Below are 18,545 nucleotides of genomic sequence, written 5' to 3'. Positions count from 1 at the left end.
CCTTTTTTTTTTTTTTGGTATCCTCTTTTCAGAACTCACAGGGTACATTATCTCCATTTTAATATCCATCACATTTATAGCTACCAGTTCACTTGTTCCTGCTAGGCTATGAATTCAGCGATGGCAGGAATGTTAGTCTGTATTCTTAATGGAGTGCCTGGCACATATAGGTGATCAATGAGTATTTGTTGAATAAGTAATTAATAAAATACCTCCAGAGCTATGAAAGTTATATACCTCATTACAAAATACCAGGTGCTCTTATTGATGATTGAAGTAGTAATTAAACATGACGGCAAGACTGAAGTTGGGAGTTTTTCCCTTTGAACCCAATATTACATGAAACTTGTTACTTTTGGGTGCTGTCGCTTAGGTTCCAACTTATAATAACCCCATGTGATAGAGTATAACTGCCCCATAGGGTCTTCTGGGCTGTAATATTAGAGGGGCCCTGGTGCTGCAGTGGTTAAGAGCTCAGCTGATAACCAAAATGTCAGCAGTTGGAATCCACCTGTGCTCCTTGGAAACCTTATGAGGCAGTTCTGCTCTGTCCTGTAAGGTCACTATGAGTCGAAACGGACTTGATGACAATGGGTTTGGGTTTTTGGTTTGGAATCTTTGTGGGAACAAATCTCCAGGGCTTCCTCATGCAGATAAGCTAGCTGGGTGGGTTTGAACCACCAACCTTTCAGTTATCAGCCAAGCACTTAACCATTGTGCCACAAGGACTCCTTTATATAAAGCTTAGTAGTTCCTTAAGGTTAAAGCACTGATTGGAAATGGGAAAGGGAGTCTCTTTGTAAGAATCTCTGCTGTGTGGGCGAGCATGGTGCCACCTGGTTGCTGCAGAGCTGATGTTCTGTGGCTGCTTCCTCAGGAGGATTCAGCTTTGCTAGGTAACCTGGCACTTGGCCAGCACTAAGAAACAAAATCTCCTTGCGTTATGTCACAGTCCAGACGTATTCCTTAGTTAAATGCAGAAAATTCACCCTTAAAAAGCAAGGAGCGTCCAGATGAAGGAGTTACAGAGCCTTTCCCTAGAGAAATTGTTCTTCCGTAATATCCATGCCTATGTCTCTTATGTATTGAGTCAGATTCTCCTAGAACCTTAAACTATTTCTTCGCTATAATTTGGTCAACTTTCAAATCTTCTTTAGGCCAAGAGGCATGATCGACTCACTCCCAATTCAGTTTAGTATTGTGCAACTCATATTCAAGAGGGTTTTTTTTTTTTTTTTAAACCTAATCTGACTCTAAAACAAGTTTTATACATTAAGGATTCTTCTTCATACATACATGCCCCCAGTAAAACAAATTATAATACAATATACCTAATGGGAAATAAAACCGTAGGTGTCCATAACATGGTGTTTTCCAGAATGATTCGACCAGTGTGCCCTCCTAGGAACTTTGTTCTCATTCACCAAGATGACTCTGTACTGGCACTGCCTGTGGGCCTCCTTCTCAGGAGCAGAGTGCAGAGAAAAGGAAGTCTCATTGTCATGGTAACACCCGTCAAAGGCCATGACTTGAACTGCATCAATATTATACATTCCAGAAATATGTCAAAAAGGCTTTTTTGTTAATAAGCCTGAAATACGGTTTTATAAATAAGAAATACAGTAAAAATACAAATGGTCAGATGTTAAAAACAGATAGTTTCAATAGATGCTAAGAATATGTTGTGTATTTTAAGGAATAGAATTCTGGCTTTGCTGCTGCTGTTTGACTACACATCATTTTGATAATAAATGGAAAGCGTCATCTTGGAGATCCTGTTTTTAATAGGGATTTAGTGTGAGGTTTATGACTATTTCCATAAAGATATATTTGAGCACTATACAAAAAAAAAATGGTATACATATTAAATGTCCATGTTTTCTAATTTAGTCCTGGCTTGATAGACTGTTAAACCCAATGCATGTTTTCCTGGAAGAGAAAACACTGTTTCAGGTTTTCCTCTGTTTCTGAATAGTATGAATTTCTGCCATAAGTTTGTGAGTTGAATATGATTTATCAGAACAGCGATTTAATTCAATTGGATTTCCTTTTCAACTTATTTTTCCTCTTCAGAGAAAACAGAGCAGTTTGCCCAGTCAGTGTCTTTTATCCAATAACAGAACAAATTCATCTGATATTCATCTGGTATCCATTAAATTGGAGATGGGGGTCAGGAACAATTTCAGTTGCTTTTTTAAAATGCAGATTAGGCCAGACCTCCCCATTTTTGCTGAAAGTGCCTGTAAATGATGCTAGCGTAGTCCAATTAAGCAACCTGAAATTGGCTTATTTTTTTGAAGGAGCAAATTATCAGTGGTTTCTGGCTCCAGTGCCTGATTGGATCTAAACTAAAAATTTCCTTTAAGGTCTTACTCTGGGGGACATAGAGGCTCTTGCTGGTGCAGAGCTGTGTCTAGGAAGCAGCTGCCACTAATTGCTTTCTGAGAAAACAAAATCACTGCCTAATCTATGGGGAAGCTGAAGAATGAACAAATATGGAGAGGCTACCACTAGATGGAACTAATCAGGATTAAAATCAGAGGCTGCAGACTGTATTTAAAAATGTAATATTTTACTAAATTCGAAAGACATGGAGATGATTTTAAGCAACCAGGGGATCCATGTTTTTGTCATGGTTACTTATCATCTAGTCGATTCCAACTCATGGCGACTGCATGTGCGCAGAGTAAAATTGATCCATAGGGTTTTCAAGGCTGTCACTTTTCAGGACCAGATCCCCAGGCCTGTCTTCCAAGACACCTCTAGGTTGGTTTGCACCACCAACCTTTTGGCTAGTAGTCGAGTGTTTAACTCTTTGTGCCTACCAGGGACTCCTACTTGAACTTTGTTTCTTTTTTGTTTTAATTGTAGGAATGTGCCATAATAAATGAAAATGGATGGAAAAAAATAACGAAACAGCAATACTAAATAGTAACCTCAGATAGTCAATGATATATTCAACTGATGAATGATCTGAGGATAAAATTAACATGTGTAGTCTCTTCATTGGGTTCCCTAGCCACCCAGAACACTGCTGAGTCATCCCTCTCGCCATCTGTTTTTATGTCATCCTTAACAAACATATCATTGGTGTGTTAAAGAAGACATATCTTCTATGAAGCACAAGACTGCCATTTTCCTTCTCCATTATGATAATCTAGAATCATCTATATAATGGATTCAACCTTGCAGACAACTACTAGCAACCCTCAGTTTGCTTATGGGCTGCTATTTTCCACAAGTTTTTGAAGATGAACAGTTTTCAAAATGATCTTTAATTTTTCAGTTCAACCCACAAATAAGCTTATAGCTAAGACATATTATGCATACAAAAGCTTGTTGTTGTTGTTAGGTGCCGTCGAGTCGGTTCCGACTCATAGCGACCCCTATGCACAACAGAACGAACCACTGCCTGGTCCTGCACCATCCTTACAATCGTTGTTACGCTTGAGCTCATTTTTGCAGCCACTGTGTCAGTCCACCTCGTTGAGGGTCTTCCTCTTTTCCGCTGACCCTGTACTCTGCCAAGCATGATGTCCTTCTCCAGGGACTGATCTCTCCTGACAACATGTCCAAAGTATGTAAGACGCAGTCTTGCCGTCCTTGCTTCTAAGGAGCATTCTGGTTGTACTTCTTCTCAGACAGATTTGTTCATTCTTTCGCAGTCCATGGTATATTCAATATTCTTCGCCAACACCACAATTCAAAGGCGTCAACTCTTCTTTGGTCTTCCTTATTCATTGTCCAGCTTTCACACGCATATGATGCGATTGAAAATATCATGGCTTGGGTCAGGTGCACCTTAGTCTTCAGGGTGACATCTTTGCTCTTCAACACTTTGAAGAGGTCTTTTGGAACAGATTTACCCAATGCAATGTGTCTTTTGATTTCTTGACTGCTGTTTCCATGGCTGTTGATTGTGCATCCAATTAAAATGAAATCCTTGACAACTTCAATTTTTTCTCCGTTTATCATGATGTTGCTCATTGGTCCACTTGTGAGGATTTTTGTTTTCTTTATGTTGAGGTGCAATCCATACTGAAGGCTGTGGTCTTTGATTTTCATTAGTAAGTGCTTCAAGCCCTCTTCACTTTCAGCAAGCAAGGTTGTGTCATCTGCATAACGCAGGTTGTTAATGAGTCTTCCTCCAATCTTGATACCCCGTTCTTCTTCATATAGTCCAACTTCTCGTATTATTTGTTCAGCATACAGATTAAATAAGTATGGTGAAAGAAAAAGCTAGGCCATGATAAAGGAAGACAGAAGAAGAATTGATGCATTTCAATTGTGATGTTGGTGAAGAACATTGAATATACTAGGGATTGCCAGAAGAACAAACAAATCAGTCCTAGAAAAAATACAACCAGAATGTGCCTTAGAAACCAGGATGGGGAGACTTTGGTTCGCTTGCTTTGTATATGTCACCAAAGAAGAACAATTGCTAGAAAAGGACATCATGTTTGGTAAAGGAGAGGGTCAGCTAAAATGAGGAAAACTCTCAATGGATAAATTGACACTATAGCTACAACAATCATCTCAAACATACCAAAGATCATGAAGATGGCACAGGACCAGGCAGCGTTTCATTCTGCTATTCATAAGGTTGTCATGAGTTGAAGCTGATTTGATGGCGACCAACAACAAGGAACAAGTCATATTGTATCTAAACTATAGATTAACTCTTTTGACTGAATTTTAGTTCCTAGAATTAGAAAAACGTTTGGATGCAGGTGTAACCAAATGAGGGTTTTTGTCCTGTCCTATTACCGATCAAAATAAGACGGATGCCACACCACCAGTTGCAAGGGAAACAGAAACTGGAAATTTACTGTTTGCACAAATAGGGAGCATCATGGGGCCTAGCAGCTAAAAGACCACACGCACCCTGTCTGAGGGGGTTGGGGAGTTGGGGAGCTTTTTATTTCCAATGCCATCTAGGGGTTGGGTTTGGTGCCAGGAACTCTTTGCTCGTAGCCCTCCCATATCCACATTTGGAGGTCCAGATGTTGAATCATGTCAGTGATGTTCAGGTGCAAGGACAGATTGAGGACACAGCTCTTCAGGTCCTGAGCATGCACCAAAATCCTGGTTTGCACGTGCCTGGGATTCTGGCACCAAACTCAGACTGTGGTTAGGGCCTCAGCATGGTCAGGCTAAACTGCAGTTAGAAGCCGTGGCTTGGTGGGCTTCAAGGTGGGGAGAACCTTGGAGGAGTGGGGCAAAGTCTCAATAGAGGGTTCAAAGGGATCAGGAAAAGAGTATTTTGCTTTTTCATTTTAGGCAAAAGTCAGCACTAGGAATGCTTTTGAAGCTGATTAAATTTATGATTTCCCATGATGCTTTCTGTTCTGTTGATATCCCATGTGTGGTTGAGATGAGTGTGTGATGGTGGTGGTGGTGGTGGTGGTTGTGGGAGGAAACAAGTTTCCCTGACTTTATGTTTTCATATGGAGGAACTCCACTAGAGTAGCATTCCTGGCCCTTCTCATCACCCCTCAATCACCCCACCCTAGGGATTTGAGAGAAGGACCTGGCACATGTGAGTCTTCACTTTGGGATCTGCACTGATAGCCAGGTCTGTTCTCTGTAATAAGGTAAAAGGAGATGGTCCCTCCAAGGAGAGTTCTGAATTGTCTAGCTTTTGCAGTGACCACGACAGTAAGTACATTTCACTCAGAGATGGAGTGTTAGTAAGCTCTCCTGCCTATAGATCTAAGCCACATTCTCCAAACTGCTTTATCAGTAATAAATGTAACATTGTTATATACATGTCTTAGTTATCTAGTGTTCCTATAACAGAAATACCACAAGTGGATGGCTTTAATAAACAAATTTATTTTCTCACAGTTTAGGAAGCTAGAAGTCTGAGATCAGGGTGCCGGCTCTAGGGGAAGTCTCTCTCTCTCTGTTGGCTTTGAGGTAAGGTCCTTGTCCCTTTGAGCTTCTGCTCCTGGATGACCTTCATGTGACTTGGCATCTCTCTTACCCCATCTCTGCTCTGCTTGCTTGTTTAATTTCTTTTGTATCTCAAAAGAGAGTGATTCAAGATAATCGTGGCTCATTAACATTATATTACAAAGACAACCCATTCCCAAATGGGATTATAACCACAGGTATAGAGGTTAGGATTTACAACACATGTTTTGGGGGAACATAATTCAATCCATAATAAGTCATCTGCCGGACTTCGTACCTATCTCTCTAAAACTGGTTTCCAACTCAAGTATAAAGGAGACAGGGGTCATTCAATTAGCCCCTAAGCCCATAAAAAAAAAACATAGATACTGTAAAACCTGCAAAAGCCAGAACCTGTATAAGACAGAAACCTGTAAGAGAAGGAAAACTCATGGTTCCTACTAAAATGAGTGATAGAAATTGATAAAACTGCACCCTGTGAAAGGCAGAAAACTTTTGAGACCCGGAAAAACAAGGCAGTCTGACGAGTTCCAGCTCTCACAGGTTTCGCCATATATCATCCTACCCTGCCCCTCCCTAGGGCATCCTGTCCCCTGGAAGGCCTCTAGTCTCAGAAGGCCTGTCTCTACAATCACTATTAAAACTCCTTTTCCTAAGGAACCCTAGTGACACAATGGTTAAGCGCTCAGTGGCCAACCTACCAGTGGCTGAAAAGACATGGCAACCTGCTCCCGTAAAGATTACAGCCTAGGAAACCCTGTAGGGCAATTCTACTCTGTCCTATAGGGTCACTAGGAGTTGAAATCAACTCCATGGGATATGACAACTTTCTTTTAGAGTATATGCTGTGGATACAGATCATAATAAGAACTTTACATTTGTGTAGCACTTTACAGTTTGCGAAAGTTTAAAAATCAGTTCTTATATTATTTGATCTTTACAACCACCTGTGGGGTAAATAGGGCAGAAATTACACTCTTTTGTAAATGCCAAATATCAGGACGGTTTAGAAGACAGCTTGCAACAGAGCCAGGAAGTGGTAGAGTTCAGTCTGCTGTTACTTCCGACTCCAAATCCTGTGTTGTTTTTCTTCCGCCCCATAAATGTCAGGACAAGTAGGACATTTCCTTGAGATATTTGCACCTTTAAAAGAGAATGCTTGTTAACTCAAAAGAAACGCTTGATGGAACACAAGAAGATTGTGTACAACATAATCAAGTGGAAAAAAATTCAAATAGTGTGGACACATGTAGCAGGTGGGGGGTGAGATGTGAAATTTTGGAGCGGAAGAACCAAATGGAGGTGAGACAATATTACTTCAGTGCCTCTTCCTCTCCTCACCTAAAAGCAAAACAACAACAAAAAGCCTGTCCCTTTCCCCATATTTTTCTTTATCTGTCACCTTCCACTTAACATGGTACCTAAATTATTGCTATTCGAGGTGAGAGCAATGGATCAGCAGTATCGGCATCACCTAAGAACTTGTTAGAATCTCAAGTTCCACCCCAGATCTACTGAATCAGAATCTGCATTTTAACGAGACCCCAGATGAGTCGCATGTACTGATTGCTGCATGTGTGCTGGTTTACAGCTCCCAGTTTTCTCACACCTGCACAGCAGTCACTGTGGGCGTGTATGTGTCAGGGACATGTACTCAGATGCTGTCGAAAATGGAAGCATCTGCAATAAAACAAAATCAGCTCCTATTAGGGCTTTGACTCGGAGGATACACAAAGGAAAAGAATGAAATTAGCATCGCAGGAGATCTGAATTGCCACTGCAGCTCTGTTTGTTGGCTGTGACTCATTTGGCAAGTCACTTTACTTCACTAAAACTCAGCTTCTTCATTTAGAAAATGGAGACAATGATTTCTGAAAGGCTTACATCAGGGGGTCGACATGACGGTTCAGTGAAAGAAGAGGATATAAAAACACCCTGAGAAGTATGAGATGCTCTCACTAGAAAAAAAAGGATAAAAAATATTAAATACTGTTTTGGGTGCATATAAATGCTCATATAGGAATTTCTGAAATGACTGTGAATACATTTCATTAAACCAAAATGAATTATATATGGTATCTCAAGTACAGGCTAGCAAATGAATGAATGAATTTGCCTGGTTGGGCTGCTGAAGTACGATCTCTTATGTCAGTTCTCGTAATACAGGGAACTGGTGCCTACATCCTTTGTGGAATGGAGCAGGTAGAGATCCATCTATCCATATTCTTCAAGCACTGTCACAAAAGAAGGTGTGATAATATTTAAAGCCCAGAAGCCAACATATTCCCAGTATACTCTAAGGAGAAGAACCTTCTTTTATTCTCTGTCTCGCCTCTAAGTGGCAAGAAGAGAAAAATAACTCTTTACTCTTGGTGCAGAGAAACATGGTATCATTTACTGCTTGAGAGTACAACTTTCTGGGAGCGAATCCTGATTCCTCTTTAGCTGTGTGACCTTGGCCACACACCTCAGCTTCACCTCTGTAAAATGATGAGGATCAAGTACCAAATCCTTAGGGTCATTATACAAGAGAAGGAAATGGCATAATATTTTTGAAGATGGTTAGCATAATGCCAGCACATAGTAAACACTCATTTCATGTTAGCTATTATTATCATCCACTTGAAAAGTTGTGGTTTGTGCACAACTTTTCTATTCTATTCAAAGGGTAGAGTTAGGGTCCAGGAGAATAGTAAGAGAAATTCTTCCCACAAAAAACAAAAATCTCCTAGCATAGGTGAAAAAGGATGCTGATGAAACTGGCCAGGACAGAGCAGAAATTAAAGCTCAATTAAGTCGACACCATCCTGTAAACTTGCATCTTGCTAAAGCATATGGACTTAATACAAGGACTTATAATGCTGTCAAGAGAGGGTTACAGATGAGAATAGACTTGTTCACTTCCAAAGGGGTCAGATAGACAAAACAAGTCAGTACCTTCCCTGTCTTCCTGAATTGTTTCCACTCTTCTGCTGTGGTGAGGGAATTCACGGCTGCATACGAAGAGGGAGCTGACCCACATGTACATGTCCGTGGCCTTGACATATGACACCTGGTGCATGGAGGCACTCACACCCATAATGATAATGGACATGGTCAGCACTGTGGTAACTCTTGCCATTCCAGAAGAGTAACAACCTCAGTCACAAAACCATTGAGATCCAGCATCTGGTGCTGGATTACACAAGATGACATTTCTAGAACACTGTCCATCTGATGAACAAAAAAATCAGGGAGAAATTCTTGCATGTTAACCTAGTACGCATCTTGAGCCTAAGTAAGAAGCTCTCCTTGGATTTTTCTTTCCATCTCTTTTTCTTGCCCTCGCGCCTGTTATCCATAATGTTTCCTTTTCACCATCCCAGGACTTTATAGCACTGGCTCACAGAGTCAGGACTCATCGCTTCCTGCCTTCAAATGTCCTCAGATCTGCTTCCCAGCCATCCCAGAAGGTAAAAATGTATTCTGCTTTAAAAACTCTCCTGGGAAAGAAATTCCAAAACCATTTCCACTTATCTTTTCTGTTATTGTACAGTTCTTACTGTTAACAATTCATATTCCTTTAATCTTTCATGTGTCAGAGTGAGCTCGCTTCTTCTTGAGTGGTCCTTAGTAGCATTAAAGATTGCTGTTCTCCATATTATGATTTTATACGGAATATATAAAAGCTATCATCTTTTCTATCTCTTTGTCTTCTGTTTTCAAATTTGCAGATCAATTGAGATTCAGAGTGTAAGTGTGCTGATGGAGGCTCAGGTCTTTGTAAACATTCACTGAGCAACTGTTAAATGGAAGTCGCTTTTCCACCCTTTTCTTCTCTGCTTTGCCCTGCCCTTTTTCTAGGTCTCTGGGTGGCACAGTTTGCACCCAGCCATTAAATGGAAGGTTGGCAGTTTGAATTCACCCAGCGGTTCCAGAAAGAAAGGTCTGGCAACCAACTTCTTTAAGATCACAGCCATTGAAAACCCTATGGATGCAGTTGTACTCTGACATATATGAGGTGCCATGGGTTGGCTCAGTTCCACAGGCAAGTGGTTTGTCTTTCTCTTTCTCTTCCCTTTCCTCTCCCTTTTCTTCTTCCCTTGGTTTCTCTCCTCCTTCCTTTTCCTTCCCTTCTTCCTCTTCCTTCTTCTTTCTTGTTCCTCCCTTTCCCTTCCTTTTCTTTGTTGTCTGGCATCAAGAACAGAGGTGAGGAGATCAGGGTTCTGGGGGACAATGGAGAAAGAAGTGACTCTGAGATTTCCTTAATAAAATGCTGGCCGTGGGGAGGGCTATCCAGTGTCTGCACAAATTTCTGAGGGAAATCATAGCCATTCTGCTTGGAGAGAAAGTATAGTATTATAAATATTTGAAATGTTCACTGGCTGGGGTGGTTTTATTTCCCACCAGGGAGGTACAAATGGAATCCTTAATGATTTTTATAAGTTGTGAGGATATTTTAATATCAACAGACGAAGTTCCAAACAGCAGGAAGAAACCCGTAATTCACTCCCAAATGCACAGACCCAGCATGCAGACAGCTTTCACCAACATATTTCTATCTTTCTTACATTAATTCTGTGAGGTTCATGCACTGGAGCCCATATCAAAGACAGCAACATCCCTACAAAGCCATTCAATTTCAGATGAAAAGTTTCCATCTGATGATCAATGCCAACACAACTTGACAATATGACAACCACATGGGAGGGCCCAGATCTAACCTTCACACTGATTTGAGCTCCAGAGTAAGAAACCTAGAGGTGGGGCCAAGACGGTGGAGTAGGCAGATGCTTCCAGTGATCCCTTTTACAACAAATCCCAAAACCAAACCCAGTGCCGTTGAGTCGATTCCAACTCATAGCGACCCTATAGGACAGAATAGAACCACCCCACAGAGTTTCCAAGGAATGCCTGGTGGATTGGAACTGCCTACCCTTTGGTCCACAGCCGTAGCACTTAACCACTACACCACTAGGGTTTCCCCTCTTACAACAAAGACCCAAAAAATCAAGTGAAATGATTATATTTAGGACAAGCTAGAGCCCTGAACCTCAAAGGCAAAGTCAGAAAATGGACTGAGTGGCAGGGGGAGGGACAGTCAGTTCAGAAGTGGAGAGGAGTTACTGGACCTGAATTGCTGGGATCCCTCAGGCACCATTCCCAGGAGCAGCTGCAGTGGGCTGGTAGCAGCGTTCGGCCACAGTTTCGTCTGAAGCAGCCAGCTGCACAGCCTACTCACACCTCCAGACCCGAGAAGAGCGGTGGTTTCCGCAAAAGCTAAGTACTTGAGTATATTTTATTGTGCCCCACCACCACCAAGGCAGCTTCAGTGGCTGATTTCCCTGGGCCTGAGATAGGCCCATTTGCGCTCTGAGCCATGATCCCAAACTTGGAGAAGGAATAAATTCGCAACAGGGGGAAAAGATAATTTGCCAGCTCCACTAACCTTGGGAGCTCAGGACAGAAGCGGCTCCTGTCCAGGCATAAATGGTCCATGGAATTTGAATACCTTTACCCCCTGCATAGACCTGTGTGGACCTATTTTAGGAGAATAGACCCTTCTTGCAGACTGCAACTGTTAAAGCTGTGTGGTGGAGAGGTGGGTGTTTGATATTTGACACTGGTTTGCCTATTAAACAGGGTCCTCACCTATGCACATCAGGGGCCTAAGGACTGGTGGTTCCACTCAGGTCACCCAGCCACCTGCAACAGGGGTCCAAGGATAACTGGTACCTCCCAGTCCTTACAACCAAAAGCATTGGGTGCTCATGATCTGTCTGCAGAACCACCCACCTGTACGCCCTAGGGAACAGGGACTTGCTTTCCTCAGAGGCACTCGGGGGATGGTTCTCAGCCTCCTGCCCTGTTCAGAGCATGACTCCCTGCTGCAACCAGATACTGGTACCTACACCATTCACCCCTGCCCCTCTAAGACTGTAGGGCAGAGCCTATACCACACACTTGATAAGCAGCTACCTGGGCACCTGAGCTGAATCCATATAAGAAAAGTGAATGGAGTCATAAGCTCATATACCTGATAACAGCTCTAGCCATCTGTTTACGGGATGTCAGAACTCCAAAGGTGAAAATAATCAAGCTAGCTCACTCAAGCAACCCATTTGGGCATATAAAAAAACAAAACAAAGCAAGAAACTAGGATACAGTAAGCAAACATAAAATAAACTAATACAATAACTTATAGATGGCTCAGAGACAACAGTATCAAACCATATAAAGAAACAGAACATGATCACTTCAACAAGCTCTCAAAACAGAGAATCGAAGGATCTTCTGGATGAAGGTGTCTTCCTGGAATTACCAGATTCAGAATTCAAAAGATTAATATACAGAACTCTTCAAGACATCAGGAAGGAGAGATCCAGCAATATGCAGAACAAGCCAAAGAACACACAGATAACACAGTTGAAATTAAAAAGGTTATTCAAGAACATAATGAAAAATTTAATAAGCTGCAAGAATCCATAGAGAGACAGCAATCAGAATTTCAGAAGATTAACAATAAAATTCCAGAATTAAACAACTCAATAGAAAGTCAGAGGAGAAGAACCGAGCAAGTGGAAGGCAGAATTGGTGACCTTGAAGATATAGCACTTGGCACCAATATATTTGAAGAAAAATCAGATAAAAGAATTAAAAAAAAAATGAAGAAATCTTAAGAATCAGAGTAAGAAACCCAAAGGCCGTTCTATCTTATCAAACACAGACCACTAACTCCCTGAGACCCAGGCTTCCCCTGAACAATGGTAATACCAACAATCTGCATATCAGTGGATGCTGTTTGGAAACCTTTATTCTCAAAAACACCTGCTACATAAACATGGATATGTGAGATCTTTATTAATGTTACAGGTGTGTAGCTGAAGAGTATTAAATAACACCTGCTTCCTTTTATTGAATGTTTACCCACCACAATCCTAGGTAAATATTATTAGCCACGTGTTTCAGGAAAGAAATAAGTGCTTAGAGTAGTTAAATAATTAGTCTGAGTTTTTTTCCGGAGCAGGATTTTAACCCCCCTCCAGTGCACAAGCTCTACTTTATATATGCAGAGTGTTGCCTCTCATTCCAGGCTTTCAAAGGGAATTTCCTTTTATTTTTAAGATAATAAATCCTTTTTTGTGTATGGAGCATCTCAGAGACAAGATGCTACAAAGCTGAGAAATTATGTCAGGAAGCATGGAGGTACTTTGTGCTTTTCAACAGGCCAAAAGTCTTATTTTCTGCAAGATTCTCTGGTAAAACTAATATTCCTGCTTGCTAACTTACCTTGTTAATTCAAAATTTTTAATTTTTTTTTTTTTTACTTACTAGTTGATATGCAACATAGAACTTGATTCTTTTTTTTTTTATAGACCATAGTATGGGGCTTAGTGGACAAAACAAGGGTTTAGAATAAACACATGAGTTTACATGGCAGAAAGGTTTTGTCACGTATTTTAAATTGTTGACTACTGGGCTAATAAAAAGGAATTGCATTATCTGTATTTCTCAGAGAGCAATAGAACATCAGTCATTTTCTTTAAAAGGGTGCTTAGTCTAGCTAATTTACTATAGCTTTATTTATTTTGAAACCAGAATTCAAGGTTTTCCTTGTTTAATGTGAGCAATAAAAAAGAAAAAGAATTAGAGAGTAGGGAGAAGGGGTTATTAGATAGGGGGAGTGAATGATGAGAAACTGATGTATAAATTCCCAAAGCAATAGAACTTGAACTCAAATGTATTACAGCTACATTAAACACACTTATGTCTCGAATCACCCCTCAGAAATACATTAATCTTGACAAATAGTACTCTTTCCATACCCATTAAAGTTAACATCCCTATACAGAAGTTTTGAATTATACGAAGTGACCATTTAGCCAAAGAAAGGTCATGTATTGTGATCAGAAAATTATCTTCCCACTCACAGATATAAATTCTTGGTGAAAGTGTCAAGATTTTGACCATTTGGCTCAGTTTCCCGGAGCCCTTGCAGCTGTACTATATTAACTTCTAAGGATTTACGGGGCACAGTGGTTAAGAGCTTGGCTGCTAACCAAAAGGTCGGCAGTTCGAATCTACCAGCTGCTTCTTGGAAGCCCTATGGGGCAGTGCTACTCTGTCTTATAGGGTTGCTATGAGTCAGAATTGACTCAATGGCAATGGGCTTTTTTGGGGTTTTAAAGATCCTTCAAGAAGCCCTAGTTGCTCAGTGGATAAGTGCTTTGCTGTTAACTAAAGGGTCAATGGTTTAAACCCAACAACCGCTCTGTGGGAGAAGGATGTGTCAGTCTGGAAACCCTATGGGGCAATTCTACTCTGTCCTGTAGGGTCGATATGAGCCAGAATCAACTCCAGGGCAATGGATCGACAACGGGTAAGGACCCTTTGGAGTTCCCAGGTGATGCAGTTAATGTGCTCCATTACTAACGAAAAGGTTAGAGGTTTGAGTCCACCCAGAAGCACCTTGGAAGAAAGGCTGGTGATCTAATTCTAAAAAATCAGCTATTGAAAACCCTGCAGAGCACAGTTCTACCCTGACACACATGGGATCGCCATGAGATGGAGTTGACTGAATGGCAACTGGTTAAGAACCCTTCAGTCTGGGGAGAATTATTTATCTTTTTGTTTTCATTGGCCATATTTGGCCATATATTATGGAGAAGTTAATTGATAGGTATGATAATTGTAGGGCAGACAGGCCTCACTTACAGAACTATTGAGTTTTTTCATCCCTTCAGTAGCTGTGTAGGGAATCGTTCTTTTGAAGAGATGGGTGTCCGTAGTAACCTTTAAATAAAATCCTTTCCTTGTAAGCCTGGGCAGAAAGAAAATAAGTGATATGATGGAAAGAAAGATGGGTTGGATATTCCAATGCTGCTCTATAGTCAGAAAGTAATAACTATTTTCCCACAAAGATGGTTCCAGAGTCCAGTAACTGTAACTAGAAGTTCTGCTGACCTCTGTGATGATTGAACGAATTGCTCTTGTCTCATTCCCTAAGTATTCACTTTTCTAGGCATATGGAATATCTTCTGTTGGGAGGCATTTTCTTTATGAGTGACTACAGGCTTGAAAGCATTGGTTGTCTTTCTCTGCCTTATCTGTTTCCAGGTAATTGAACATACTACTTAATACACTGTACAAGGAATGGCATACCCCATGCAGAAGGACAAAGGAAGAGTGATATAGGGAAGAAAAGGAGGGTGGTGGAAGGGAGAGGACAAAGTACAATACTACTTTTCTCTCCATTAAGGTTAAAACATCCTTGAACAGCTTTATAATAGTCCCACGCTCTCTTCACACAAAACCAAATGAAGGCATATAACGGCATGTTTAACTCGTCATACATTTCAACTTATGATAGCTATTATCTCTTATGAGGATGCTTTAATCACAATTGATACTTGTATACTCTTCAGCCTCAAGTGTTCTTTATCTTGTGTTGCCTGATTAGGGTCTTTACCCTGGAGCAGTCAAGCCAATGTAACATACTCCAAGTCAGAAAGACAGAGAAAGTTTATTCCAGAGGTGGCACCAGCGGATAGTCCAACAGCAATGCAGGCTATCTTTATGGAGTCCTGAAAGGGAATTTTATATTAGAGCTTATATATGGCTTTTACAATGGTTAGAGGTGTCTTTTTGGCACGTAGCCCACACATGGCATGGCCAGATGAGTTATTCATAACAAGATAATTACAAGAGACCCTTTATCAGACTAAAGAGATACACGCCAGACATCTGGGCACTAATCTTCATGTGGAGGGTCGTAAGTCACAGGTGGCTGGACAGAACAGAACAAAGTCATTAACAAAAGTATGTGGAAAGGAGAAGGCAGGCAGAAAAAAAGAAAAAAAAAACTTACAGGCTCTTCATGTCTTTCGTTATGTCAAGCTCTCAATCTCCTATTTTGAGAAGGAAAAAACATGTTGTGGAGTATTAGAGTCATATCTTGGAAGGGGAGTAATCTAAAACATGACAAATGTGAAAGGATATTAACCAGCTAATGAATCATCCTACATTGCTTCCACTTAGTAACAATGCACAGCTATTCAAGGAAGAAAAAAAAAAAAACATGGTAGGCTAAACACTGCTCCATTTAACAACTACGTATCCAGCATGAAACATGCACAGGGCACTGTGCTGGTCACTGTAGGAAAGGAAAAGACTGCACTAATGAAACCTTGTCCTTAAGAAGTTCACATTCTAGTAGAGGAGACAAGCTACCCCTGTTCTATAGTTAAACAGGAAATAGAGGAAGTAAGATACTTTAGGAGCAATACAAAGCACTATGGAGGTTCAAAGCTGGAAAAGACCAGTAAAGGCTTCAGGGCTGTGGTGCGAGGTCAGGATTTTGACAGAAAGAGACAGGTAGGGAGGGCATTCTAGGCAGGCTGAAACAAGAACAGATATCCAGAGGTGAGATAAGCAGTTAGGGGCAGGAGTCTTTTTCAGTACACTGAATATTCAAACTGGCTGATGCTCATAGTAAGTATATTGGGGCAGTGGTAGGGTTACAGATTTAGCAAGTAAAAATACAGGACATTAAGTTAAATTTGAATTTTAAAAATTTTAGATAAACAACAAATAATCTTTTTTAGTATAGGTATGTCCCATACAATATTTGGTACATACTTATACTAATTATAATACTTATAATTACTTATAATATACTTATAATTATACTTATAATAATTATGAAATATTATTGTTGTTGTGGATTGAATTATATCCCCCCAAAATACGTGTCACAAATCCTAACTTCCATGCCTGTGGTTACAATCCCATTTGGAAATGGGTTGTCTTTGTTATGTTAATGAGGCAGGATTAGTATAGAGTGTATCTTGAGTCAACGTCTTTTGAGATATAAAAGAGATTAAACAAGTGAGCAGAGCAGAGATGGAGGAAGACAGAAGCCAAGCCACACGGAGATCTCCAAGCAACAGAAAGCAGAAGCTGAAGAGACAAGGACCTTCCTCCGTAGCTGACAGAAACAGAAAGCCTTCCCTTAGAACTAGCACCCTGAATATGGCCTTCTGGCCTCCTAAACTGTGAGAAAATAAATCTTGTTTGTTAAAGCCATCCACCTGTAGTGTTTCTGTTATAGCCTCACTGGATAACTAAGACAGTTACTTATCTAAAATTGAAATTTATCTGGGTGTCATATATTTCATCTGGAAACCATCAGGGGCACCTTAGATTCTAAGCTGAGAATATTTACTTCAATGGCTTTTGAGAGGCGGGGAGTTTTGTGATCACATTTGCATCTTGGCACTCTTACTCTCATAGCTGGGCTGAACTGCAGCAAGAAGGGCAGGAAACAAAACCAGCAGTTACAAGCCCTCTACAAGCCCATACTACAGCTTTGTGTAATTAATAAAAGGTGCCCCTTTCTCTGAAGCATGCCACCCCAAACCAGGTCTCCTGGAGCTTGAGATGAATTTCTGTTCCCCGCTCACCTCTGGGCTGGGTGCCATAAAGCCAGATTTGAGGACTTATGAAGAAGACTGATTCTAAAGATTCAGATATCCTATAGCCACGATTCTCAAAGTATGACCTGTGAACTTCCTAGGGGTGTCCAAGACATTTTCAGAGGTTCTGTGTGATGAAGGAAGTAGCCCTGGTTGTGCAGTGGTTAAGCACTTAGCTGTTGACTGGAAGGTCAGCAGTTCAAATCCACCAGTGGCTCTCCAGGAAAAAGATGTGGCAATCTACTCCCACAAAGATTTCAGCCTAGGAAACCCTATAGGGCAGTTCTACTCTGTCCTATAGGATCACTATGAGTTGGAATCTGCTCGATGGCAGTGGGTTATGGTATAGTGAAAATGAGTTTGGTAATAATGTTGTTAGTTGCCGTCAAGTCGGCTCAGACTTCATGGTGACTTTATGTGTAACAGAACAAAACGTTGCCCAGTCCTGCACCGTCTTCATGATCCTTGATAATAATACGAAGACATTATTCATCTTTTTCACTGTGCTGACATTGGCACTGATGGTGCAAAGGTGGGTAAGACTGCTGCTGCCTTAGCGCCAGACTCCCCTAGTAGTCATTGTGTTCTTCACCTCTGAGCACTCACAGTTAAAGGAAAAAAAAAGCGGTAAAAACTATTAATTTTATTAAATTGCATCACTTGGGTACATACCTTTTTAATATTCTGTGTGATGAAATTAGAAGTACTATAGACAAAGCATACCTATATACCCAGGCACAGTGGCTATCTTGAGGAAAAGCACCTAGGCAATCGTGAGCTGAGCTAGCTGCTTTTTAAAATAGAACACCAAAAAAAATAAAATGGAATGCCATTTTCACTTGAAAGAACAACTGACAGACAGACAAACTATGGCTGCCCAGACTTGGGTATTTGGTAGACATTTTCTCAAAACTGAGTGAAATAGCCTCAAGTAAACGATTAAGGGTATTTGTTGCCAGCGATAAAATTTCAAATTTTAGGCCAAATTAGAATTTTTTAAAGCTTGTATACATCACTGTGAGCTTGACAGCTTCCCACTACCTTAAGACCTTTTTTTTTTTTTTTTTAATTTTATTGTGCTTTAAACTTCAAGGCTTTTTGGTGAGGATTGTAGTGATATTAACCAACATGATGTTTTGATATTCTATAATGAGTTATATAAATATTTGGAAGCTC

General features: G+C 40.6%; 1 protein-coding gene across 1 annotated transcript in view; it reads right to left on the bottom strand.

Annotated features, from left to right (window-relative positions):
- Nucleotides 1-1,278: 1,278 nt before the first annotated feature.
- GABRR3 (gamma-aminobutyric acid type A receptor subunit rho3) overlaps nucleotides 1,279-18,545 on the bottom strand; it is a 96,165-nt gene continuing 78,898 nt past the window's right edge. Inside the window, 4 exon segments of the mRNA XM_064273480.1 lie at nucleotides 1,279-1,454; nucleotides 1,456-1,574; nucleotides 8,854-8,917; nucleotides 8,919-9,027. Coding sequence (XP_064129550.1) covers nucleotides 1,316-1,454; nucleotides 1,456-1,574; nucleotides 8,854-8,917; nucleotides 8,919-9,027 — 431 coding nt within the window. The 3' untranslated portion in view covers nucleotides 1,279-1,315.

The sequence above is a fragment of the Loxodonta africana genome, chromosome 20 (genome assembly GCF_030014295.1).
Source record: "Loxodonta africana isolate mLoxAfr1 chromosome 20, mLoxAfr1.hap2, whole genome shotgun sequence".
Lineage (NCBI taxonomy): Eukaryota > Metazoa > Chordata > Mammalia > Proboscidea > Elephantidae > Loxodonta > Loxodonta africana.
The sequence above is the reverse complement of the archived record's forward strand: the minus strand, read 5'-3'. Positions and strand labels throughout refer to the sequence as shown.